The sequence below is a fragment of the Littorina saxatilis genome, linkage group LG2 (assembly GCF_037325665.1).
Source record: "Littorina saxatilis isolate snail1 linkage group LG2, US_GU_Lsax_2.0, whole genome shotgun sequence".
Taxonomy (NCBI): domain Eukaryota; kingdom Metazoa; phylum Mollusca; class Gastropoda; order Littorinimorpha; family Littorinidae; genus Littorina; species Littorina saxatilis.
The window spans coordinates 77,878,893-77,905,516 of record NC_090246.1 but is presented as its reverse complement, the minus strand read 5'-3'; the positions used below and the strand labels follow the sequence as shown (position 1 = coordinate 77,905,516).

The window sequence follows — 26,624 nt, the reverse complement described above, 5'->3', positions numbered from 1 at the left end:
GGAACTCTCATGTCAAATTTCATAAAGATCGGTCCAATAGTTTACTCTGAATCGCTCTACACACACACACGCACAGACACAGACACACACACACACACACACACACACATACACCACGACCCTCGTCTCGATTCCCCCTCTATGTTAAAACATTTAGTCAAAACTTGACTAAATGTAAAAAACGGCACAATGAAGAATGACCTGTGACGGGTACAGGTCAACGTCGGTGAAAGTTATCAGCGGGGCGGGTTATAACACGAGACAATCATGTGGCGAAGATCAGGTTGATATAAAATGATGTCGCACTGATTCTACGCCGCCTACTTTTTCTCCACTCTCCACAACTTCACCTCGTCGTTTTTCGTCCGTGTGGGTGTACATCAGTCGTCGTCGTTGTCATCGTCAGAATCATCATCAGCATGTTGCGCTTGGCGTTGCTGGCAGTGTTGGTGGGTGTGGCCTTGTCGCAGACACCTGCACCTTGCATTACTCCCTCACAGTTCACGGTACGTTGGTTTGCTCGAGTTTTCTTCTGTGTTTGTGTGTGTGTCGGTTTTTTTAAATTTTTGTTTACCGGTTAACTATTTTAGCATTCTGATCTGTATCGTAGCATCTCAGTCTGCACAATGTATGCAGCGATCTCTATCGATATGTCTGTCTGTCTGCTTGTCGTCTGTCTGCTTGTCGTCTGGCTGCACAATTCATGCAGTAATCTCTATCGATATGTCTATTTGTCTGTCTGTTCGTCTGTCTGTCTGCAGAATTCATGCAGTAATCTCTATCGATATGTCTATCTGGCTGCACAATTCATGCAGTAATCTCTATCGATATGTCTATTTGTCTGTCTGTTCGTCTGTCTGTCTGCACAATTCATGCAGTAATCTCTATCGATATGTCTATCTGGCTGCACAATTCATGCAGTAATCTCTATCGATATGTCTATTTGTCTGTCTGTTCGTCTGTCTGTCTGCACAATTCATGCAGTAATCTCTATCGATATGTCTGTCTGGCTGCACAATTCATGCAGTAATCTCTATCGATATGTCTGTCTGGCTGCACAATTCATGCAGTAATCTCTATCGATATGTCTATTTGTCTGTCTGTTTGTCTGTCTGTCTGCACAATTCATGCAGTAATCTCTATCGATATGTCCATTTGTCTGTCTGTCCGTCTGTCTGTCTGCACAATTCATGCAATAATCTATATCGATATGTATGTCTGCCTGTCTGTCTGTCTGTGCCCGTATGCTGCCCTAAAAGTTACACAATTGTGTCTGTATACTGCCATAAAAGTTACTTACTGTGCCTATATAGTACCCTAAAAGTTACACAGGTATTTCTGTATACTGCCCTTAAAGTTGCACATTTCTACTTGTATGATGCCCTTAAAGTTCCACAATTGTGCCTGTATACTTCCCTAAAAAGTTCCACAATTGTGCCCGTATACTGTCCTAAAAGCTCCAGAATTGTGCCTGAATACTGTCCTATATTTCCTTGATTCTCTGGTAATTACAAGTGTACTGCTTTGCTTTAGGCGAAGGCGTATTGTTCAACACCTAGCATTCGTGATTCATTAATTTTACATACGAATTGAGAGTGTTCCGATTTCTGCTGTTCCCTTCTTCTTTTTTACTTTTCTTTTTGTGTGTGCACGACTTCGACAGTAACTGCAGAAGTTTTGAAGTGGGACAACTTGTACCACAAAGAACGTCGTAAAAAAGTCGTGTGCGACCAGTTAAAGTTTATGCATCTACATTAGCTTGTAACAATCGCATTTTACCAGCGTGAACCTTTTTAAGCCTCGAGTGCAAGTTACTTGCCCCCCTCCAGCACACAGCTAATTCACGACAGTGGTGGTTCGAACACGTTGGGACGAGCAGTAAGAAGCTTATCGGTGTAAATAATCAGGAGACACTCGCCTCAAGCATTGTTCTCTCACCAGCTCTCGATACTTCCACTGACAAGGGTCACATTTACTGTGCAAGATGTGAACTTCGGCTCGAAACAATGCAAGGATAAAGGTACATACTTCTCGTGTGCGGTGATAGAATGGATAGATAATACCAGTGAATGTTGTATTAGGTTTGTCTAACGTGAGTTTGCTTGTCACTTGCATTAGAGATAATGACAGAAGGATGTTTTACTGACATTTTATTATGCAATAATATCCTGATGAAAATGAACGTGAAAACTTGTTTTAATTCGTTTTCAGTATCTTCTGCAAACACATAACATAGGTACCATCAAGCTGATACCTTAATTCAGAAATAGCTTTTCAGCGAAAGTTGTGTCGCGTGTATCACATTTTGTAGGAGGAAATGACTTTCCCTTTGCAGAAAATTAGCGTATACACCAAGATAAACTTAGCTTGTGCTCTCACATTCCATTTGACAAGTAATTGTAATCAAGTGATGATAATATCAGCAAGAAAACATATCTATTCATTGAAATGAAACGTATATATCTAGTAATGCAATTTCACACGCGCGTGCACGAAAATTCACTTTTTGTTATTATCTCGATACTGTGTTGCACGTGTTAAGACTTTCATCACCGGGCTGAACATCTTCTTCTTCTGCGTTCGTGGGCTGAAACTCCCACGTACACTCGTGTTTTTTGCACGAGTGGAATTTTACGTGTATGACCGTTTTTTACCCCGCCATTTAGGCAGCCATACGCCGTTTTCGGAGGAAACCGGGCTGAACATAATTTGAAAGATCTTTGTCCTTCCCACTCACATACCTATGTTCTTTTCATAAACTGTCCCCTTCTGGAGTATTGAACAGATTCAATAACGGATCTTACGGCGATAGTACAACACCGCAGTGTAACAACCGCGTGTACTTATTCCTCTAAGAGAGCTGTTCGCCAGTGACAGAGTCAACAACTGTTTAATGGTTAATCTACCTTGGAACACGTGGCAATGGCTCTGTGATTGAAACGCCAAGTTTAACGTTCGAAATACCCTTGAAAGCGCAAACAGGCAAATAACAATGCATTAAGAATTTTAGGTATGACCGGTTGGAGTTTTGTGGTAATGTCTTCTTCACATAAAGCAACGATGATTAAAAAAAAAAGAGCAATACGTGCTTACTTTGTATTCCTTTAAAAAAAGGAAGAAGAAGGAAACTGAAGCTCTCTCTCTCTCTCTCTCTCTCTCTCTCTCTCTCTCTCTCTCTCTCTCTCTCTCTCTCTCTCTCTCTCTCCACCGCCCCCTCTCTCTCTCTCTTCTCTCTCTCTCTCTCTCTCTCTCTCTCTCTCTCTCTCTCTCTCTCTCTCTCTCTCTCTCCAGCGCCCCCTCTCTCTCTCACCTAACCCTCTACCATTTCTGCGACCATCTCTGGTGACACGCTGCTTTGCCTTCAGGCCCGAGCCAGCCAGTATGACCACAAGGATGACCAGATGAACCGCTTTTACGTCGCCTATGACGCCACCAACAAAAGACGCGCCATCTTCGAAGAACAGAATGTCATCGTCCCCGGCAGACAGTGAGTACAACCCATGTGTTCATATAGGGCCAAGAGAACAAGGTCAATATTTCCGATTACCCGATCGGTCCTACTTTTGTTTCCCTCTCAACCCTGGAACTGTTTAGGCCAACAAACAAAAATAGTCTGTTTACGGTATCCCGACTGACCCTATTTTTTCGCGCGACTCTAGACTTTTTTTGGCATTTGGGGGAGGGAAAAAAAGTCTTTGTTTTTTGGCAAAATAACTTAAAAATATGGTTTTTGGGAGAAAAAAATAAAAAAATGAAAAAAAATTCCCGACCTACCGACCCTATTTTTTTTGCCTATGTTACCGTAAACAGACTAATTTTTTGTTTGGCCTTAGAACCCTTCAAAGGGACACAGCTCGTATGATTTCCGGCCATAAAAAACCCACATGCGCCCGTGTAAATAATAAAACTCACTTCAATCCCCCAAAACGCCTGTAACCGACCTACCGACCTGAATTTGTTTTGGAATTGTCCACGGAAACATTTTTGTTTTGGTGCCGAGTATTGTCTTCGTAGTTAAACTAGAAGTCGCAGAAGCCGTTGTAGTCTTAGCTGCAGTGGTAGCTGCACCCACAAGAACAGTCACGAAAGAAGTGGTGCAAGGTACAAATATACAAATTGCAACCGAAGGGGCAGAGTGGGAGAAGGTGAGATGAAACTATTCTCGTAACGCTCCAACATTCCCCAGAGGGACATTGCAGATTCTGCGAGTGTCAAAACTAAAAATGCTCCAACGTTCTCAATGACGTTGCTTGCAGGTTCCGCGAGTGTCAACTTTAATAACGCTTCAACGTTCTTAATGATGTTGTTTGCCATCCTGAACTCAGGTCAAAATGAGTTCGGCTCATTCTCTCCCTGACCGGACGCTACAGTCCTACGCGAATCTATCAAAACAAAAATACAGAGTTATCTCCCATATGGTTTTTGCGAGCACTGATCTAAATTTGAGATCAGTGTTCGCGAGACGAAAATGATTGCAGATTGGCCGACTTCGACAGTGATCTCCGTTCTGTTCTTCACAATTATGATAAAGACATCGTTCTAAGGTCAAAACAAGTCGAAATTTTGGGACTGCTGCCGGAAGGAGACCGTAATATATGGTTTCATCACTGTCAACTGGTTACAGAAAAAATCGTCTGCTCCAGTAAACGCCGAAACCAAACGGTTGATTATCACGTGACACTTTTGCCATATTTAGAGTTGTTTGCACAGTAAATACAGCCGCGAAAAATAGCTCGCTTGAAACTGTCTTACATATCAATTCCTTTGTAATTTAAAAATTACAAAACACCATGAAAAATCATTATCGACGATCCCGAATCTGCTTATATCAATAATCCATTACAAAAAGCTCTAAATATGTTAAAAAAAATCCAAAAAAATCGGTTTCCTTGCCAGACAAGGAAACTCAAGGCATCCTGTCAGGAAGAGAATGAGCCGAACTCATTTTGACCTGAGTTCAGGATGGTTGTTTGCAGGTTCCGCGAGTGTCAATTTTCCTAACGCTTTAAAGTTCTCAATGACGTTGCTTGCAAGTGCCACAAGTGTCAATTATCATAACGCTTCAACGTTCTCAATGACGTTGCTTGCAGGTTCCGCGAGTTTTAATCTTAACAATTAAACGTTCTCAATGACGTTGCTTGCAGGTTCCGCAAGTGTCAATTTTCCTAAGGCTTCAACGTTCTCAATGACTTTGCTTGCAGATTTTGCGAGTGTCAATTTTTCATAACGCTTCAACGTTCTCAATGACTTTGCTTGCAGGTTCCGCAAATGTAAATTTTCATAATGCTCCAACGTTCTCAATGACGTTGCTTTCAGGTTCCGCGAGTTTTAATCTTAACAACAGTTAAATGTTCTCAATGACGTTGCTTGCAGGTTCCGCGAGTTCCTGGAGATTGGCAGCGAGAACGTGATGTACGAGATCAACCTGACACTGAAGACGTGCACCAAGATCCCCATGCGACGACCGTGGAGGGTCTACGGCATCCCGCCCAACGCCACCTTCGAGAACGAGTACTACATCGGAGGCCCTGGCGAGGAGGTCTTTGCCCAGGAGTGGTCTGACCGCATTCCCCTCAGGCAGCGTGAGTACAGTGGTTCCTCCTCCTCCTCCTGCCCAGAAACAGACAGACATTCACAGCGACGCACATTATAACCACACGTTTCACATCAACACCGTGACAGCAACTGGTTACCAACACCATCAATAACCAAACGTGTCACATCAACACCGTGACAGCAACTGGTTACCAACACCATCAATAACCAAACGTGTCACATCAACACCGTGACAGCAACTGGTTACCAACACCATCAAGACACGAAAACCAAACTACAAACACTGTACAACTTACCTCCGCTAAAGGACTAATTTTAACAAACCTTTGCACCATTCCATTGAAATACCTACTGTTTCCGGTATGTCGTGTTGTTATTCTTGGTAACCCAACCGTCAGGTTGTTTGATCCAATAACACCACATCACACTCGCCGTCTTCCATAATATTTCACCTTCAAGCCAAGCATGGAATCAATGGTGATATTTGTGCGTCGATGTTCCTGAAATATTTTCCCTGTTCGCAGCATTTGTTTGAATCATAATGGAACCATTCGCACGAAGTTCTGAACGTGAAATAACAACAGTCAAGCACTATCAAAATAACCACAGTCCAAATGTACATCTCTTTGACGACAGTCAACTGTTAAAGATACGCTCCATTCTGTGTCATTCATCTTTCAAATCATTATAAATCCGTTCAGGTTTGTGGATGATAAAACATGATTGTCGCTCTTGGGCACGTACCACAAATAATTTTCAAATCATTATAAATCTGTTCAGGTTTGTGGATGATAATACATGATTGTCGCTCTTGGGCACGTACCACAAATAATTAAGGTTTTACAGCCTGCCTTTTTTTCTGTGTAGAGTGGGATTCTTTTTTTTTCTTTTGCTAGTTTTTGTGTGTGTGTGGAAAAGAGTTTAGTTGTTTGTTTGTTTTTAGGGGGGGGGGGGAGCTAAAGAGTTATTTCGTACTTGACATCAACATCAATTTGTACAAGACAACAATAAAATTATATTCACCAGAAACATGGTTTCGACGAATGTCTTCGTCAGCAAAACAATACTAAAAGTATAAAAGGGGAGACGACAGAAAGAGAAAGAAAAGAATGAGTAAAGAAAAAGACAGCACCTAACACTCAACATGTTCATCTTCAACTAAGATCCGCATGTAGGTTGAACATTGTACAATCTGTACGTTTAACATTGTACAATCTGTACGTTGAACATTGTACAATCTGTACCAGGGCCGGACTACCGGGGGGGGGGGTTATGGGGGTTGCGCAACCCCCCCCCCCCCCTAGCCTAGACATGTACCTCACTTATTTAAAACATTTTTTATTATTTTTATTTTATGCCGTTTCATGCAAGGAGCGACCATTTTGCTATCTCAGAATATGACCTACCCATCAGCTTCAGGGGGCTTCGCCCCCTGACCCCAACTGGCAACCCCCCCCTCCTCTTAGCCTAGTCCGGCCCTGTGTACGTTTAACATTGTAACACTCACCTTCTTTTTGTCAAAACGCAGGCGAGTTCTGGGTGGGCGTGTTCAGCCTCAACAACTGCTACCCTATCCGCGAGGTGATCATCGCCGACTACGAGCAGGTCAACTCCACCATCACCACCAACTTCTACGACATCGTGCAGGGCATCCCCAACCCCAACGACTTCCTGGTGCCAGCGGAGTGCCAGACGGCTGAGTGGGCTCCCCATGCCTCCGTCAAGGTCCCTTACCTGTAAACTGGCTTGATGCCGTTCGAATCCTGCTGATCTCTGGCTCACTGTTTTACTTGTTAATCGGTGATGTTTGAGATTAAATGGTGGAAGTATTGAATGACATTTTTTTTTTGTATATGTGAATTTACTTTTTGTTATGCTGTCTGTGAAATCCGGCTTTTCTCTTTGTGCTTCTTCTTCTTCTTCTTCTTCTCCCTCTTCTTGTTCTCGTTCTTCTTGTTCTCGTTCTTCTCCTTCTTCTTCTTCTTCTCCTCCTTCTTCTCCTCCTTCTTCTTCTTTAGCCTCTAGAGCGTCATTAGACAACAATAACAGCCACTGACACTGTCACCAGAACTGAAGAGAAAAAGCGATATCTTCGCGAGTGTCTCTGTGTGTATGTTTGGCAAGCGAACGCTGCAAACCCGACGGTTTTTATCACTGGCACGTGCGCTTCGTGAACATGCTAAGCTTGTGTGATTGAGGTGTGAATGCACTTTTCATGCTGAGATGTGAACTATCCCGTTAATGTGCTTGTCTGTTGCCAACTGTGTGAAGCAACCTGACCCTTTATTACCTTTAGTACATTTATTTCCATGTTCTATCTTTTTATTCGTTTCCTTTCTTCTTTCTTTCTCTGTTTCTTTCCTTGGGTGTTTTCTTACTTTAATTTATTGTTCCTTTCTTTCTTTCTTTCTTTACTTCAATCTCACTTAATTCCTTCGTTTCCGCTTACTTTTCCGTTTGTTTGTTTGTGTGTTGTTGTTGTTGTTGTTGATGTTGTTTTGTTGTTGTTGATTTTTTTTCAATACCGCCAATGTTTGAAATTATGTCCGAGTGCTCATGATAAAGAGAATAGGGACGCTGGTTTCGAATTATTTTGGATCTCACTTGTCTTTCAGGGTAACATTTGATGTAAAAGTTTCGTACCATTCAGTGTTGCACTGTCAGTGGCTTTGTAAAATCAAGGAAACAAAAAGTCATGTAAGATGGAAAATTGACACTCCATTAGTTGCCACTCCATTAGTTGCCACTCCAACATATTTTGATATCATTCACTAGCTCAGAAGCTGTTTCTGTGATACAAGAACAATAACATCTAAAAATTTATAACAGAAGTTGTAAATATTAATCGTGTGCATATTTTTCACAGGGTAAATTGTAATACTATAAAACAAAAAAAATCTACAGCTGCACAATGTAAATTATAGCACGCGTGAGTGGAGTGTTTAGCACGTGCACACCTATATATATATTTATATACTGTGTATCCGCTTTTGTACTTTTAGTGTGTTTTTCTTTTTTTGCCTGTGTTGAATGGAAGAATTCATTCCATTCGTCAAGTGCCAGGAACCTGTGCAATACTCGAGAACTTACTTGTCCATCGTGAGTAGCTGTCTGAATTGACCTTGACCTTGGAAGCTACATTCACCATGGTCATGGTCAACGCCTTTCGTGAAATAGGCTGGAAAGGTCAAGGTCGCAGACGTGAAAATGTTGGAACGTTAAGTGTTTGCCCCTATGCTAGTCTGTAAAGAGCGAGACTGTGTGTACGTGCGTGTATATGTGTGTATGCGTCTTTGTCTGTAAGTAAGTGTGTGTTGTGTGCGTCCGTATGCGTTGTGGGTGTCTGACGATGTATGTGGTTGAGTGATTGATGTTGGTTACCATATATATGTTACCGCTTACTGCACCTCGTAGCTATTTCCCTTTGCACTGTTCACATTATAAATATTGAAGCCTGGACTCCTGGCGTGTATCTTCGCTCAATCATGCTTGCGCTGTAAATAAGTGTGGTTTAGGTTCAAATGATAGATATAATATATTACTTCTACTTGCCACATGGATCCACTTCTTGTGTGGTAGGTGTTGGTGGCTCCGCCCGTGCCAAAGTAACATGTGTAATGTCGAGCCGACAACGAATAAACAATCTGTACTCCGAGTGTGAATCTGTGTATACATGTAGATGTTTTAGTTGAGTTTGTTGTCTGACAGGCCAAAGCGCCCGAATAGACCTCCGTGTAAGATAATACACACACACACACACACACACACACACACACACACACACACACGCACGAGATAGAGAGGCAGAAAGAAAGACAGACAGACAGACAGACAGACAGACAGGCAGACAGACAGACAGACAGACAGATGGTGTCCCTGTATAAAATGATGCGATAGCTTTCAAACACACTGGAGCACTCACGCGCACAAAGCTCGCACGCCTAAATGCACACACACACACACACACACACAGTTCACACACACACACACACACACACACACACACACACACACACACACACACACAGTTTCACTAAAAGTCACACAAATAAATGACGAAGGTTTATTGCGCGAAGTTCATGTACATTGCATGGATAACTACTTTACTTTCAGTCTTAAAACGATAAAGTGAGGAAAACACAAAAAAAGATGTTCTTCTGAAAAAGAAAAAGAAAAAAAAGGAGGACAACTGAGCAAACATCACAACATTCAATCCAACTTCAGGTCTCCAATAAATACAAATTCTATACATCATTTCGCACGTGATTTCTCCACTCCACTCATCAACGAAAATTAACCTTACAACATCTATCACCACGTCAGGAGGGATTACCGCTGGAAGGTTGGATGTACACAACAAAATGTAACATCTAAAACCCGGAATTAAATACCTGATAACACAATATACATCGAAACTCGTTTGCAAAGTTGCCAACCAAAGAATTAAGGAAGGAGAAGAGTAATTATTATGCAAGGGTTTGTCTGAATTCTCATCAGGGTCAAAGTAAGGGTCAGGTCGAAAGATGGATTTTGTGGAGGGTCTGTCGACCAATGGAAAATATTCGAGTTGTAAAGACAGCGAATACTGTGAATTCAAAAGTTAAAAAAGGAAAAAGGGCTCGACAAAGTATCCACAAAGTCCAAGAAAAACCGAGATATTCAGAGAAACACTTTAGTCATGCAAAGTACATGAACTAAGAGTTACACACACAAAAATCCTACTATGTCGTAAGGACAAAAAAAAGTTTACAATTTTGCATAGATAAACACCTCCAAAAAGTATGATTTTTTTATGATTCTGAAAACCACGATTAAATACAAAAGTTCAGACGTTGGAAGCACCATTAAAACTGAGTAGGAACATAAAAACGTGAAATTATGAAGACGGTTAAAATAAAAAGTGAATACAAAAAAATATGGTACCGAAGAAGACGAATCTGTGGTTGTGATAATTAGCATTAATTTAATACTCATACGCGACTGTTCAACCGACCAGAGGACGGGGGTTTCAGCCAATCAGGAGGCCCGGCTCATTTTATATTTGTGAGCTGGGTTGAACACGTGACCTCCTCAGTCTCAGCCAATAGGGAAGGTACAAATTTGAGCTTTAGCAGGCGGGCGGGAACAGGACCGCCGATGATCCAAATCAGACGGGCCCTATCCCGTAAACGCTGAGCTCGGCGGAACACATTGCCTCCCCTTGGCTGTTGACTGCCCGGCACGAATATTCTCCCTCGTCGTCCTCCGTGACATGGCGAACAATCAGCGAACACAGTCCGTTCTCCCCCAGCTCCACGATATGTCGCGCGTCCGCCTCCACTTCGTCCTCCTCGAGGCTCCAGTGGAGCTTTGGAGCGGGCTGACCAGTTACTCTCACGTCAAAGCGCACCACGTCGCCCGGGAAGGCGGAGCAGTCCACCATCTCCTTGACGAAGGAGGGTGGGGCTGGGGCTAATGAGCCGTCAGTCTTTGCCGCTTTGTCTCCGCCCCCGTTGGTGAGTGGCGGTGGTGCGCGGCTAGGGGAGAACCCGTTGCTAGTGGTTTTAGTGGTGTTGGTGGTGTTTGCGGCCCGCGGTAAGTGGCGGCTGCTTGACGTGGTGGTGGTGGTGGTGTTGACGTCGTGCTGCGCTGGGTCTGTGGAACAGCCGTGGGCCTGATCGTCGGCCTTGGCTGTGTCGGTCTTGGTGGGTTTGAACCGGGAACCTCTCGCTATGGAGGGCGCCGTGTCCACAGGACTGTCGTCCTCCCACACTCTCCTTCGCGCAGAGGGCGAGGATTGTCCAGCAGGGGTCGTTGTGGCTGCTGCACCTCTCGCTCCTGTCCTGCCAGGCAAGAACCTGGCACCGTCCTTTTCTGCCTCTCCTGCCACACGCCCGTCTCCTGGCACTCGTGAGCCTAGACCCACGTCTGTCGCTGTCGCTGCTGCTGTCGTTGTTGTAGTGGTAGCAGGAGCATCGTCCCCCTTGTCCTCCACACCCTGATGATCACAGGCCGCAGAGAAAGGAGAAGAAGAAGACACAGAGTCAGACTCTCTATGGGACAGGGACTGTACAGGGGTGGACTGGCCGGAGTCAGCCAGACGGGACTGGGACTGTCCCTCCGAGGTGGAGGGGATGGGGGTGGGGGTGTTGGGGATGGAGGAGAGGGAGCTGGCACTGGAGTGACCGGTGCTGCCCCCTGTCAGCATTTTCTGCAGCGAAGCCATGCGACCCAGCGCGCGGAAGGCATTGCCCGCTTTCTGTGTACAAAGCAGATAGACAAAGCGGGTCACACATACCATACCCATGCAACAGGGTACCCAAAGCAAGTGCACCAATATTTACAGCGCAATTTTTCTTTTTTTCGCCAAGAACCTGCATGCTTTGAAGGCAATACATATAATTATTTACAATCAGAGTATCAGCATCAGAAAGATCGACAGAAAAAATAACTTTAAATGTAAATTAATTGACTTATTGCCGTAGCTGATAGAAAACTAGTAGACACTTTAAACACATATCTTGACGTGCTCCTGAAGCGTATCAACGTTTAAAAGAAAATGAATGTGCTCAAAAAAAATCTGAACAATTCAACTTCTTCACTTAAAATCAAAATATCAGAATTCAAAACAAAGTTATTAGCTCAGCTTCCAAAAGTATTAAGTCTGTAAACAAATATTAAAATAAAACTATGTATCCTGTCGTTTTTAAAGTGTTTCTAAACAGTATCTTCCTAATGAGAGCGTTCTCTGTGTTTACAAAAGTTCCTGGCGCTCTAGGTTCAACAGATATTACAGTTCGATTCTTCTTTTCAAAGTTTCTAACGAAGGTAACTTTTACATAATCCTGTGACAACCTGAACCCTAGTGTGTAAGCATAACAAGAGAGAGAGAGACAGATAGAGAGAGAGACAGATAGAGAGAGAGACAGACAGAGAGAGACAGAGACAGAGACAGAGAGAGAGAGAGAGAGGGGGGAGGGAGGGAGGGAGGGGCATGCAGAAGCCTAGAAATGCAAAATCCCCTTATTTGCTACAACAACAAAGATCAAACACCAATGATAAAAAAAATACAGAATAGAAGCGACACATTGGCTATCGTCCAATTGAAACAATCCTACCACATATCACAAAAACATGAATAAAAGCAATTCCCAATTTTGCAAAAAAGCATATTTCCAGCGGACAGCAAAACGCTACAAAATACCCCGCATACAAAACACCGCTAAAGGTGGTGGACAAACCGGTGCACGGTTTTCGAACAAAAAGAACCCTTCCCAAAGACGAACAAGTGCAAAAAAACAACAACGGGGTAAAGCCTTTGTACAACAGTCTTGCAAGTACATGAACAGATGAATTGTCGTATTCATAAAAGTACCAGGCATCGGATAAATTCATCATGGCTTTGACAGTTTCAGCAGTCAGTCAGGAGAAAGGTCGTCACTCTATATCAAACCAAAGTATTACAGGTCAACAAACATACCACGAAGAATTATATATTTGGAACGGAAAAGAACAGAATACATGACCAGAAATAAACTACCAAAGTCGAGCTGTAATGTAAGAATGCACATTCCATCTTGCTTCTCTTTCCACCCTCCCTTTTTTGTCTTTAATTAAAGTAACTTGGTCAGAAGAACGATCGACCAACTTGTAATAAAACAGCAGTGTTAACTTATCCTGAATAAGAAAAAGCTTGAAGATGAATTGAAGATAACAATTATGTGCAGATTCTATAGAAATTCTGAATGTGAAGCAGTCTGAACTCCTGAATGCTTCTCAAAGCCCCCCCTCATCATACCCACCTCAAATAAATCCAAACAGAATTATCAACAAAACGAACTGGTCCTGACTAAGTGTTGTCCCTCACTGAGCTGCAAAGCGTAAGGCTTTGACAGTTTCAGAACCACCCAGCGTTTCTGTCAATAAGTCCTATATTTTTCTAAAGCCGTATCTTCTCCAACCCTCCGATGAAAACAGACCTAAACGGAACGGTGTTCTTAAAAGCAACAATGCTAGAAATCCATACTTTCTGTAATTTAGTTGTCTTTTCTCTGCAGAAATAAATTTTATTCAGAGGCAGTAAGATAAACATGAGAAAAGAGACACTCCTATTCAACTTCCATTCGCTATCGACAAAATGTGTTCTGTCGAAAGGGAGGGAAGTGATAGCTGAAAGGGAGAAAACCAACCTGCCACTTCCGTCGGGCCATGAAACAACGTAGTCTGTCCGTGTTGAGTCTCTTGCAGTGAGTGCGATGGTCTTCCTGTGCCAGCCAGGAGTGCTGCTCGCACTGCTCTATCGTCAGCCGCTTTCTGCACACATCAGCACATGGTCAAGTCCACTCTTGTTTAAATGGGACTGGCTTCGTAAACACACACACACACACACACACACACACACACGGTCTCAATTTAAATAACATTTCTTTTTAATTCCTTCGAAAAGTGCTGAAGAACTCACTCTTTGCGCTTGACGAGCAGATTTCCGATGAAGTCCTTGGCGTTGTCCGAGATGTCCTCAAAAGAATCATCGTCAAAGTCGTAGTCTACGCTCGTCACGTTGGCCAGGGTCTCTGCCTCGCTGTCACCAAGAAATGGCGACAGACCGGACAGTCTGCAACACACACACACAAAATGTCATAACACTATCGTCTCTTATCCATCTGCAACACACGCACACAACAGGTGATTGCATTGTGCTCTTTCTTTGTGCAAAGCGTAGACCTTTACCCCCGGAAGAAAAACATACTTTTTTCAACGCGAAGACAGGTCCTCAAGTAAAAAAACAATACTGTTATTTTCCTTTGCAAAAACCATACAGTCCCCACCCCCCCCCCCCCCACCCCCAACATCCACCAACTCTCTCACACACATTTGTTATGTTTTGTGTGTGTGTGAGTGTGTGTGCGTGTGTGTATGTGTGTGTGTATGTGTGTGTGTGTGTGTGTGTGTGTGTGTGTGTGTGTGTATGTATGTGTGTGTGTGTGTGTGTGTGTGTGTGTATGTATGTGTGTGTGTGTCTTTTTGTTGTTGTGAGGAACTATGCAAAGGATAGTCACAGTTCCTTATGGAACTCTTATTTTGGTATGCTCCGATCATACAGTTCTTTCTCTGCTTTTAAAGTAGCGGACACTCCTCCTATATATCGCGATTGAGTGGCATATCTCTACTGATGTTATAACCTATCGGACACTCCTCCTATATATCGCGATTGAGTGGCATATCTCTACTGATGTTATAACCTATCACCTTCTCAATCCTGCAACGAATAGACTATTGAGCTCAAAATCGGGATTTCCTATTGCAACAATAAAGCAGTTATTTTTGTCTTTACATCGCCGATAGGCTCTACTATAAAGGAGTGATGCACAGAAATGTCTATTTCCTGGTACAACAGTCATGCAACTCTTCCCGTCTTCCCACACCAGACAAGTTGTATTGTACAATGCACAGCTATTTCCCCTTTGTGGTTTAATCAGACACTTTCTTCGGCGACAGATGGCCGTTTTCGTCTGCTAACATACAGATACTTCCTTGTGGAACAGTTATTTCTGTGCGAGATGCACAAAAATAACTGCGGAAGCTGCCCGAGAGATGCAAAGAGAATGGGACAGGCATATGCGGAAGCAACCTGAGAGAGAGAGAGAGAGAGAGAGAGAGAGAGAGAGAGAGAGAGAGAGAGAGAGAGAGAGGGGGGGAGAGAGAGAGAGAGACGGAGAGAGAGAGAGAGGGAGAGAGAGGGAGGGAGAGAGAGAGAGAGAGACGGAGAGAGAGAGAGAGAGACGGAGAGAGAGAGAGAGAGAAACGGAGAGAGAGAGAGAGAGAGACGGAGAGAGAGAGACGTAGAGAGAGAGAGGGAGAGAGAGAGAGAGAGAGAGAGACGGAGAGAGAGAGAGAGAGAGAGACGGACAGAGAGAGAGGGAGAGAGAGAGAGAGAGGAGAGAGAGAGAGAGAGAGAGAGAGAGAGAGAGAGAGAGAGAGAGAGAGAGAGATGAGGGCAGAAAGGGAAGGCAGGCAACCTCACCGAATCCCCACCTCTATCCCTACACACACAAAAATCACACTACATGTACTCACAAGATGTAACAGATGACCCCGATGCTCCAGAGATCCGTAGAGTGGCCGATCTCATCGTAGTTAATGACCTCAGGTGCGATGAACTCAGGTGTGCCAAACAGCACCTGCAGGCTGTCCCCGGGTTTGAAGAACCGGGCCAGCCCGAAGTCGATGATCTTCACCTGATGGTTGAAGGGAGAGCAAAACAACGTACGTGAGAAGAAGGTGAGCAGTTGGATAAAGTGGCAAGAAAGTTTCAGGCAGTGCCTTTCTTCGGTCGAATGGAAAAGAGAAAAAGCGTAAGAGGGAGGAAAGTGATCTCACTAGCTATTTCAATACAAAGTACGATGTGTATCTTGTATTACAGCTCATTCATGAACCTGCTGTGTGGTGTGTTTGTTGTTGGCTTGTGTGTGTGTGTGTGTGTGTGTGTGTGTGTGTGTGTGTGTGTGTGTGTGTGTGTGTGTGTGTGTCTGTGTCTGTGTGTGTGTGTGTGTGTGTGTGAGTGTGTGTGTATGTGTTGTTTTTGTTTTGTTTGTTGTGTGTTTTATTTTGTGTGTGTTTCTGGGGTGTGCCTTTGGGTTGTGATTTTTGGCTGGGGTAACGGTGGATCGGGGGGGGGGGGGATGCAGAGAAAGAAACACTCACCTGGTTGGTGTTCTCGGCCACGCACAGCACGTTCTCGGGCTTGAGGTCGAGGTGCAGGATTTGCTTGGAGTGCATGTAGCCCACCCCGGAGCAGATCTGGCGGATGAAGTGCACGCAGTCACGCTCCGTCAACACGAAGTCGTCACGGATCACGCGCTCGAACAACTCCCCTGCTCCGACACTGTGAAAAGAAAAATTATTAAAAAAAATTGAATGGCCAGTGATCGATTGTACGCTGAGAGTAGATATACATATTTCTTGATGGATGATTTGCTACGTCATTTTATTTTTCATTCAGCAGGAAAATTAAAAGTGCATTTAGTATTCCATCAACAAAGGGTCACTGTAACTGAGCTCACAATTTGATTAACAATGTAATTGAGCACCATGCACTGAACGAGACTGCGAGAAGGGATCGATATATTGCTGATTAACTTTCCGTCTGACATATTAGGATCGCGGAGGGTATGAGTAATTTATAATTATTTATACATAAATTGTGTTCGTGAGCAATCTTGCTTGTTGTCGCTCTCTGTAGTCTTAACGTCTGATATTAATTGGACGAAGTCGATTTCGCGAAGTCTAATTCACGAAGCTCGCTGCATGTAGCTTGGGCACAGCATTTTCGGTAAAAACAAATTTGTTATACAAATTCGCAGTCACAACTTCGGGCTCAGTCAAGAAAATCCTTTAACGTAAAGATTGCGTAACTATAAAGGAATAAAATACTCGCTTAAATCAATCAATGACGCTTATATCGCGCATATTCCGTGGGTACAGTTCTAGGCGCTCTGCAGTGATGCCGTGTGAGATGAAATTTTATACGGCCAGTAGATTGCAGCCATTTCGGCGCATATTTACCTTTCACGGCCTATTATTCCAAGTCACACGGGTATAGGTAGACAATTATTAACTGTGCCTAAGCAATTTTGCCAGGAAAGACCCTTTTGTCAATCGTGGGATCTTTAACGTGCACACCCAATGTAGTGTACACGGGGGGAGGGTTCGGACACCAAAGAGAGTCTGCACACAAAGTTGACTCTGAAATAAATTTCCGCCGAACCTGGGATCGAACTCACGCTGACAGCGGCCAACTGAATACAAATCCAGCGCGCTACCAACTGAGCTATATCCCCGCTATATAAAGCAAGTGATGAATACCAAACAAGTACTCACAACTCGATGACGAGCACCATGGACCGTGGAGCCTCGAAGGCGTCCCACAGCATGAGGAGCTTGGGGTGGGCCAGCTGGTTCATCACCTCCACCTCCCTCCGCACGTCCCCCTTGTCTTTCTCCCGCACCTTCAGCACCTTGGCCGCCCACACCTTGCCCGTCGCCTTGTCCCTGCACTTGTACACGTTGCCAAACTTCCCCCTGGAAGGACAGAAATGATGCGTTAATAACTTCTGAAAACACACACAGTCTAGAGACATCCTGCTTGCTGCCGCGCGAGCCGAGAACATTTCCCTCTTTTATCTTCACTGCGCTGGCTGCAAAACCCCTCCGCGCGGAAGTGTTTTCAGACACAGGGTGCACACACATATTGCGTTAACAACTTTTGCAAACACACAAATGATGCGTTACTTATTCCTTGCACGCAAGAGAAGGCAAACACCGAGTAGTATCCGGAAAAGTATGGTATGGTACTCTGTTTTGCACGATTGCACAGATTGCATGTAAGATCTAAACTCAGGCTTCAGAAACGTTTTACCAAATAATTTGTAACACACAAGAACAGGGAGGGAGAGAGAGATATATATATTTATAGATATAAAGAGACAGAAAGACAGACAGACAGACAGACAGACAGACAGGCAGACAGTCAGACAGTCAGACTGACAGAGAAAAAAAGTTGACAACCTGCTGAGGGACTGAAGGACAGCCAAGCAACACAACGTCAACTTACTTTCCAACTTGGTGCAGGTATTCATAATGATCTTCAAATTTTCTGCCGGGAGCTATTTTCACGTCGCGTGGTTCAAACGGAAGCTCATCTGCAAGAAACAACCAACACTGACGATGTAAAATGAATAAAAACATGTTAACTGGTAACAGGGCATAGACGTTAATAGGGGAAAGGTTTTCTAACGGAAGGGGGACAGACGTACATAAGACGCAATGTATGTGAATTTGGCAGATTATAGCATGCCGTGTATGAATCAATACAAATGTACGATCTAAAATCCAAACTTTAATGCAATAAATGATCAAATATATACTGCTTAATTTCAAGAAATTTCAGCATTTCCTGTCTCTGTGTGTATGCATGTAAGTGTGTACGCGCGTCCATAATACTTGCAGAAAAAAATAACCCAAACAAAAGAACATTTGCAAGCAAACCTAACCACGTGTAAACGTTATAACTGCATGTTGTAATACATTCATTTTACGTTTAGGATTATTCCTAAGGCACAGCCGGCTGAAACATCTAACATGTCATCTTATTTCCGTCCATAAATACAGGAATACTCTGAAATGAAATATATAGCAAGCAAAACGTACTTTCATGCAATATCGATGTACACAAATACATATATAGACACGTTTCAAATATTACAGTTGAACTGGCTACAGATGTGCATTTCTGTTAGTGTCTGTTAAAGGTACTGTTAGGGAACAAAACGTTGAATACGTCAACCAAGGAGTACGCTGAAGGTTAGTACGGTACACAGAGTAACAATTGAAGACATGCATAAATAGTAGCAGTATACTAGTTTGGTTTAGAAATAGATTCCTGCACCCGTTTACATCCAAGACAAACGCAAGTATTAACTACAAACATGGATGAAGGTAAAGACAATTGTTAGGTGTCCATGCGGTTCCACGATCGATATCTGTCCACACACAAAAGTCAGCCAATAAAAACAAAGCCAATCGTATTAGGCCAAAAAAAAAATAGGTGTGGTTACGGTAACATAGCCAACAAAAATAGGGTAGGAAGGTAGGCAATCACTTTTTTTTTTTAAAACTTTTTTTTCTAATGTGTACAAATTAAACCTACTTGACAGCGAAATAAGTGTGCGACTCGGGCGATTTTGCTTTCATTGCGTTTTCTGCACTCGTTTTTTAATTTTTTTAATTTTTTTGACAAATGTAATAAAAAGTTATAGGGTCGGCCCCTAAAAATAGGGTAGGTCGGGTTACCGTAACCACACCTATTTGTTTTCAGGCCTTACAAAGCTGGACATTTCATGCAATATGTTTTGCAGTTCCAATGAGAAGGCGTTTCTGAAACTCATGTCCCAGCCGTATTACAACATGGCCCCGCTCCCCCCCCCCCCCCCCCCCAACCTCCCCCGTTACTTTTGGTTGGCTTATCTAAGCTCTGATTTATTATCGTCGATTGTAAATGTTCCGTTACAATAAAGAAATTGCTTCGACTTGAAGAAGAAGTAGAAGCCAAAGAAGGAAAGAAGACAACAAGATCATATACGAGTCTCAGAAAAAGAAGAACGTTGAAAACAAGTTTCAAAATTTTGTAGCAAGCTCCATTGGTAGTCAACAGAAAGGATTATTTACGTAACAGTGAATGTATTAGGTCTCCAGTGGTCCAAGAGTATGCCTTTCCGGTGCAAGAGCAGTTACTACATCCAAACAGAAAACTCCAGAAAAATTACCACATCAGTCAGTATGAAGACAGATAATTACCACATAAGACATATGGGTGAGAATTAAGAAAAACGGACAAAAGTTTGAGAAGGAGGATGGGATAAGTAATTAATTTGCCAAAACACCGAACGATTAAACGACCGCAATTCCAAAAACAGTAAGAGTAAAGTTCTGGTTATTGATCCAAAAAAGACTTAAACGAACGAAGTACACAGAGGGGTATAACAAGATACACTGTGAGGGTGATATACAGGACATTACGCAGAGTACAGGGCCTGATGCATATTCATGTATATCACGTGCAGGAGGTTTACCTCTGCCCCTATAGTCAAGCGTTGGGGAGAACACTTCCGAGCAACCTGCAACATTCGCCTGGCATCACAAACTCTGGCAATGACACAAATACACACAAAGACAGCCACGGGGACATAGCTCAGCTTTGTTTTAACACAGACCTTCTAAATGCTGATTCAGCTTAGTTAAAGATAAGGTATCCTAGAAGCCATTTTGGAGACGTTTTTTTTCCCCCGAGGCAGTGATTTGGTAAGTTCCGCACAGTCTCCATTCGAGGTCATCCGCCTCTGTTTTGTTGTTGAAGCCATTAGTTATACAAGTAGCATAATAGTGTTCAAACACTGCTACAGATAAGGGTCAATAAGCACAAAAGCAAATGTTTGCATGTGTTTAACTGCACAACTATTCCTATTTGCAATGAGGTAGGAACAAAGCATGCAAGAAAACATAGTACAAATTAACGCAAAATCATGTTTTATATACAGAAATCACACTTTAAAACATATTAATCATCACTGCGTGAACACGTCACTGAACATGCGTTGTGAATTTCTGCAGCATGCGTTTAGAGCCAAAGGAAATGACAGAAAATGTGACAAAAACAACTTAAGAGCGAGAAGGTGAACAACTATATGAATATAGAACGGAACATCACAGAAAGCACATTGCTGTAACTCGGAGAGTATCTCGATCTACATTGATTACACACGGGCTTTACCAGGACAAACATCTATTGATTACCAGATGTACTTCTAGTGAATGTTGGGAGCATTCGAAATGCAGTCATGAAAACCAACCACGACAAATCCTACCCCCAGTATAGCTGTAATAAGCTACGTCCCGTCGAGAGATTAAAAATATCGACGTGGTCTTCATTCATGGTTCATTCCCCAAATGACAACTGAACTGGTTTTAACAAGTTCGTATCCTCTTTTCAGTCCACAACTACAGGTTATTTCGCACACACGGCTAAAGGATAATCATAGCTGTACCCGCATTGCGGACATTGACTACTGGCAATACATTTGGAAGACAAATATTCAGTGTACGATTAAAACTCTAATCTATCGCGTTTCCCCCCTATGCCGAAGCATCAAATTAAGCCTTCGCTGCCTTCGATCTGTTGACAGTCCCGATTCGGTGTTTTCTATTCTTTTGATAATTTTTGCTAAACACAAAAGTCTGATTTATGTATGTTTGCCTGCTTACAATATGTTTGCCTGCCTACTTGATAGCTCCTAAGTTTCAGTGTGTTCCGAGTGTCATTTTGACTGACGTTATCAGTATACTTCCTAGTTACAATCTCTCTGCCTTCTGTGATGTGCCGTTTAAAAGCCTAGGCAAGCGAAATGCCAAAAATGTCAAAATCATATGAATGGTGCTACTAGAAATGAATTTGGCAAAATGTGACGCAAAATATATTGGTGATGAATGAAGCCAAACAAATCAACGAAGCTCTATTAGAAATGAAGTAAACGCTGTTACAGTGGTACATGCAATGTAATGTTCCTCCGAAAAGAGGACACACCTAATGAAAGGACAACTTATGTTGTCCCTTTGTCTATTATCTTAACCAAAATATACGGCTCCTCGTGAAAAGGGCCGCCTGAAATGTATGGACACTGGTAGTGGTACCAAAGATGTCCTTTCATTGCATCAGTGTACCACTGTAACACATAGAATTGTGCAGAATAGTGAAAATGCCCTACCATCTGATTCGTAGTCCTCTGAAGACTGCAGAGGGTCCTGCATGGTAACAGGCTCTGATGCCTCGGAAGGCTGGCCGAGACCGAGTCCGTTTCCGGCACGGACACGAAACTCGTAGGTTCTGTCCTGCGTCAGGTTCAACGCGTGGTACGACGTACTCTGCATTCACACAAACACACACAGAAATAGAATTGACATGGGGTTGACAGACACTGACGGCAGTAAATCTTTCGTTTTATATCCTCTACGGTCTGTGCGTGAAAGAGCTAGGGCAGAGACTATAGAGTATACAGAGACGCTTCATCCTTCTTTGCGCTGCGGTGCGAAAGTGAGACCGGCCAGCCCAGCGCGGGAAAAGAGCCACTCCCTGCCGCACAAGGAAGTTCGCGTATAGCGGCTGCTGTCGGCTGTGTTTATATCACGTTTATATTAACATACTGTCTGTTCTGTCCGGCTGACAGTGCTGCAAAAAGTAACTGAACGAAAAAATATGTTTGTTTGTGAACATCCTTTTTAAATGACCATAAAAACACCGCAGAAAATGGTGTAGATTAAAATTAAATCAAATTTACTTAGGCGGCAATACCCGCTGCATCGCTGTAGTTATGCAAACATGATTCAAGTCAGTGTCTTTTCACGAACTAACCGTCGTTATTTTTGTGTGTTTTAGTCAAATACAAATACATACTGTATACATGGTCACTTAAGCCTGAGAAAATATGTCAGGAATAAATCGTTAACGAAATAGTTCCCGGTCAAATCGGTAACTAAGGCATTTAGTCAACTTGGCGTCGTCCCAGCACCTCTAAAGTGAAATGGGTAGTCAATTGCACGGTGCTAAGAAATTATCATGTAAGGAAAACTGTAAAATACAGCAACTTAAACAACATTATTGTGACCTAGCTGACTTTAATTAAAGAATCTTGATCGATCGATAATTGTCTTATTTCTTATCCGGGTTGCTTCTTTCTTGTTCAGAAAGCTCTCTCTCTCTCTCTCTCTCTCTCTCTCTCTCTCTCTCTCTCTCTCTCTCTCTCTCTCTCTTTTTTTTTCCCCTAGTCATAGTTATAGTAAAATAGTTTAGTCCCTCTTTAGGGCGAGGGCCAGATGCAAAAAAGCATATCTATGCTTATTCTTGTCACCCTCGAAAAATAAAGATTTGTCATTGTCATTCTCTCTCTCTCTCTCTCTCTCTCTCTCTCTCTCTCTCTCTCTCTCTCTCTCTCTCTCTCTCTGAGTCAGTTACACACACGGCACACACACACACACACACGCACGCACGCACACACACACCCACCCACACACACACGCACGCACACACACACACACACACACACACCCACCCACCCACACACACACACACACACACACACACACACACACACATGAATTGAGATGAATTAACGAGGTACGGACCGACTGGATGACACTTTGAACAGCATCGTCACAAGTATTCTAGTTTGAGAAGTTTTCGACTTTTGCGCTTGGACGAAGAATAGAATCAATTGTTCAGTTGTCCTTCAAAACAAAAATAAGCCTGATGTTAATTAAACAACTGCGCAATCACATTCGGTTGAGCTTGTGTACAGTGTGTGTTTTCTCTGTTCTGGTAGAATACACGCAGTTCGACGCTACACTTTTTACTGATTTTCCGACATTTAACGAGAGAAAAAAAACAAAAAAACAATCCTCACTTGCTCGCTTCCTCAGGAAATTTGAACATCCTGAAGCCTTTGGCATGTGAGTTTGAGCAATTGATGGCCAAAGACCATGCCCCGCTGTGTTTTCTTTTTGGTGCGGCCATGGTTGTGCTGCACGATATCGCTACTGCTGTGGAAAGGGAAAGTAGGTTTTTACATGTTTCCGCGTGGTGGCGCCACAGGGCTTCCTGTTTCAATTTTCAGCGCCGAATGAAGCGTCTCTGTGTACTCTACAGTCTCTGGCTAGGGTTCGTCGCTGTTCTCGGGTGAAAAGTGAGGTCTCGAGTGAAAAAGTTGACCTAGTGGTAAAATCTCTGACTGTCCTCAACGCTCCATGTATACGACAGCTAGGGTTCGTCGGTGGTGCTGATAAAGAATATTACTTTCGTTCGATAAAAACTGAGTCATCGACCAGACGTGAAACATTGTGTAAAGAGTTTGTAAATCACTACCTATAATCCTCTACAATCTACGTTAAATGGGAACCAGCGTTCGACAGATGTGTCGCTCAAGTTTGCAAGAAAAAAAGAAGCTCGCTAGGATGTAAAATAATTATGACTGTTACCTCGTGTAAAAAGCGTGTAAACTTCTTTCTATCCTTCTCGATTTATGCCAATTGAGCTAGCGTTCGTCGAAGTTATTGCTCCGGTTTCGATAAAATGGCCTCGGACGGGAAATATGACCGTGTGTGGAGCGTCTGTGTACCGGATGTTTTGAAAACGACTTTACTGCCGGCGGCACGTACCGGCTATATCGGCTAAACATTGAAACTGACGATAGAACTTGGGGGTTGTGCGGAGGCGAATATGGTAATTTTACTGCAACAGCCTATAAATTGTCCGGGTATGCTTGCCACACATATTGCAGACATAATTTATATGCACACTGTAAGAAAGCAACACAGCTTGTCTCTGTCGCCCTCAATCAAATACCTTTCTAACACCTTTTGAACAACGTGTACGATTATACAGTTCAGGCAAGTAAGCAAATCAAAGTTATATTATTAAACACACTCACGTCTTCTGAATAACACTGAGAAACATTTGAATGTTTACCTGTCTTCAGTGAACAGTAAAAGGAGTCAACGTTGACAATGCAAAAAAAGATAACACCGAAGCATATACGAAAAGAGGATCGACTGAACCCGATACGACAAAAGCAAACAGAAATGTCCGCTGTGTTTAATCTTGTCGGACGGGTTGAGAAATAGGGGCAAGGCATGAATATGCAAACTGACTCTCCACCAGCAACAAGGAACACCGCATCCTTCAACTATATCACATTTCTAGGTTGCTTTGAAGCCCCCTTGGGATCACAGCTTAAAAAACATAAACGTGTAACAACCTGTACGTTTGATAATGATATCTGTACTACTGATCTTGCGGAACAATATGAGTGAATAAGGATCAAAAAGGGTTTAGAGATTCCGCAAACTATTGTTAGGGTCTTTCATTACAATAGCTACATGCAAGAATGCATCAGGTTTAACACTTAGCGGCGATGCAGGTGTCAGAAAATGACAAGATCTGCTGCTTGTCTGTCCTGATTGTGTCATACGCTGACAGTCAAGACTAATACGCATACACATATTATTAACAGCTATTGTGTTTTCAGCGTAGCAATAGGGTCCGATATTTAGACGAGACAAGTATAACTTGATGCCGACGAGTCGAAGACGAGTCGCATTATACTTGTTCGAGTCTAAATATCGGACCCTATTGCTACGCTGAAAATACAATAGCGATTATATAGCTGTTCTGACCTTGATTTGTTGTTTCAAACTTACAAAATGACAGTTTTTGCGTCGATGCGTTGATCTCAGGTTTTGATAGCAGACGCCGTTTCTTATGCGCATTAGTTTTGCGCAGGCGCCACACTGACTTTGGAAAATAAACTCGATTTGACAACACAGCTGTTAAACAGCGTTTTATTAGTTCATTCGTATACAACAAAAAGAAGTTTGAGTTTTTTTAATTTTGAACAAGACTACTTATGAAGAAGACCAAAACACAACATCAACGGAAAACTAGAAACAACTGAAGAACTAGGATGCAACCAGGGGAGGAGAACAGAACAGCTAATCCGTACAACGCGAGCAGACGGCAGCGAAGTTTTCAGTTTGGGTGAATGGCATTTATACTTGTCTCGTCATGAAGCGAATTTTTCAACCTCAGTTATAAACGACTACATGAATGTTAGTGCCATGGGTTGTACATCAATACTTCAGAGGGGAAGTGGGGTATTTAGTGTGGAGTTACGAGATAAGAAAAGCCGAATGCGAAAGTTTGTGTCAGTCAGCAACTGAGCTCACACAGGCACACAAAAACGGCTGTTCCGTTTTACTCCCCTGTTTGTACATCTTTCGACTTTGGGCATTTTGTGGTGTTTAGGGACAGAAAATAATTGATTTAGTCCTGTTTCATCGGGAAGTTAGCTGTAAAGCTGAAAAACATTCCCGAGAAGAATTTCAAGTTGTCAGTGTATGCTGTTGTCAATTGTTAACATCGTGTGGTACAGATGGGTAAACCGGAACCATGCGTCTTTGTTATTGCCCATATGCTTTTGGATATTGGCAAAAATGGCCGACTTCCGTAGCATTATGCTTTGATGATGATGTTGAGACCATCCAATCACAGCCCCCGAATTCCCCCACGTGTCCATCAGCATAGCTATATCTCTGAATATATAGCCTACACGTTTTCGGTGGTAAAATAGTAAACGGCATTAACATCGACCTGCAGCTTTCCTTATAGGTGTTTTCCTTCCCAAACTGCTGTTACAATGTACAGTCAACCACCAGGTAAATCAGACATCCAGAAGTGAAACAATACTTTAAATAAAACAAAACAATGTAAATAAATCAAGAGAGAGAGAGAGGGTGGGGACGAGAGGGGGGGGGGAAGAGAGAGAGAGAGACAGACAGACAGAGAGAGAGAGAGAGACAGACAGAGAGAGAGAGAGCGAGAGAGACAGAGACAGACGGAGAGACAGAGACAGACAGACAGACAGACAGACAGACAGACAGACGGACAAATAAAGCCAGATACAGGAACTGACAGAGAAAGAGAAACG

At 43.0% G+C, this 26,624-nt stretch overlaps 2 protein-coding genes across 2 annotated transcripts in view; one reads left to right on the top strand and one right to left on the bottom strand.

Moving 5' to 3' along the window:
- Positions 1-309: 309 nt before the first annotated feature.
- On the top strand, positions 310-7,390 carry LOC138959777 (mammalian ependymin-related protein 1-like). Its single transcript, XM_070331387.1, has 4 exons — positions 310-506; positions 3,366-3,487; positions 5,374-5,582; positions 7,085-7,390. Exons 1-4 carry the CDS (start codon positions 420-422, stop codon positions 7,294-7,296), a joined length of 630 nt encoding a protein of 209 aa, XP_070187488.1. The 5' UTR covers positions 310-419; the 3' UTR covers positions 7,297-7,390.
- Positions 7,391-9,605: 2,215 nt separating this feature from the next.
- LOC138959774 (titin-like) overlaps positions 9,606-26,624 on the bottom strand; it is a 533,368-nt gene continuing 516,349 nt past the window's right edge. The window contains exons 301-309 of the mRNA XM_070331384.1: positions 21,855-22,011; positions 20,166-20,210; positions 18,149-18,236; positions 17,416-17,616; positions 16,240-16,420; positions 15,613-15,773; positions 13,997-14,149; positions 13,725-13,848; positions 9,606-11,794 (exon numbers count right to left, since the gene is read on the bottom strand). Of these exons, the coding sequence (XP_070187485.1) occupies positions 10,703-11,794; positions 13,725-13,848; positions 13,997-14,149; positions 15,613-15,773; positions 16,240-16,420; positions 17,416-17,616; positions 18,149-18,236; positions 20,166-20,210; positions 21,855-22,011 (2,202 nt within the window). The 3' untranslated portion in view covers positions 9,606-10,702. The remainder of the gene's footprint in view (positions 11,795-13,724; positions 13,849-13,996; positions 14,150-15,612; positions 15,774-16,239; positions 16,421-17,415; positions 17,617-18,148; positions 18,237-20,165; positions 20,211-21,854; positions 22,012-26,624) is intronic.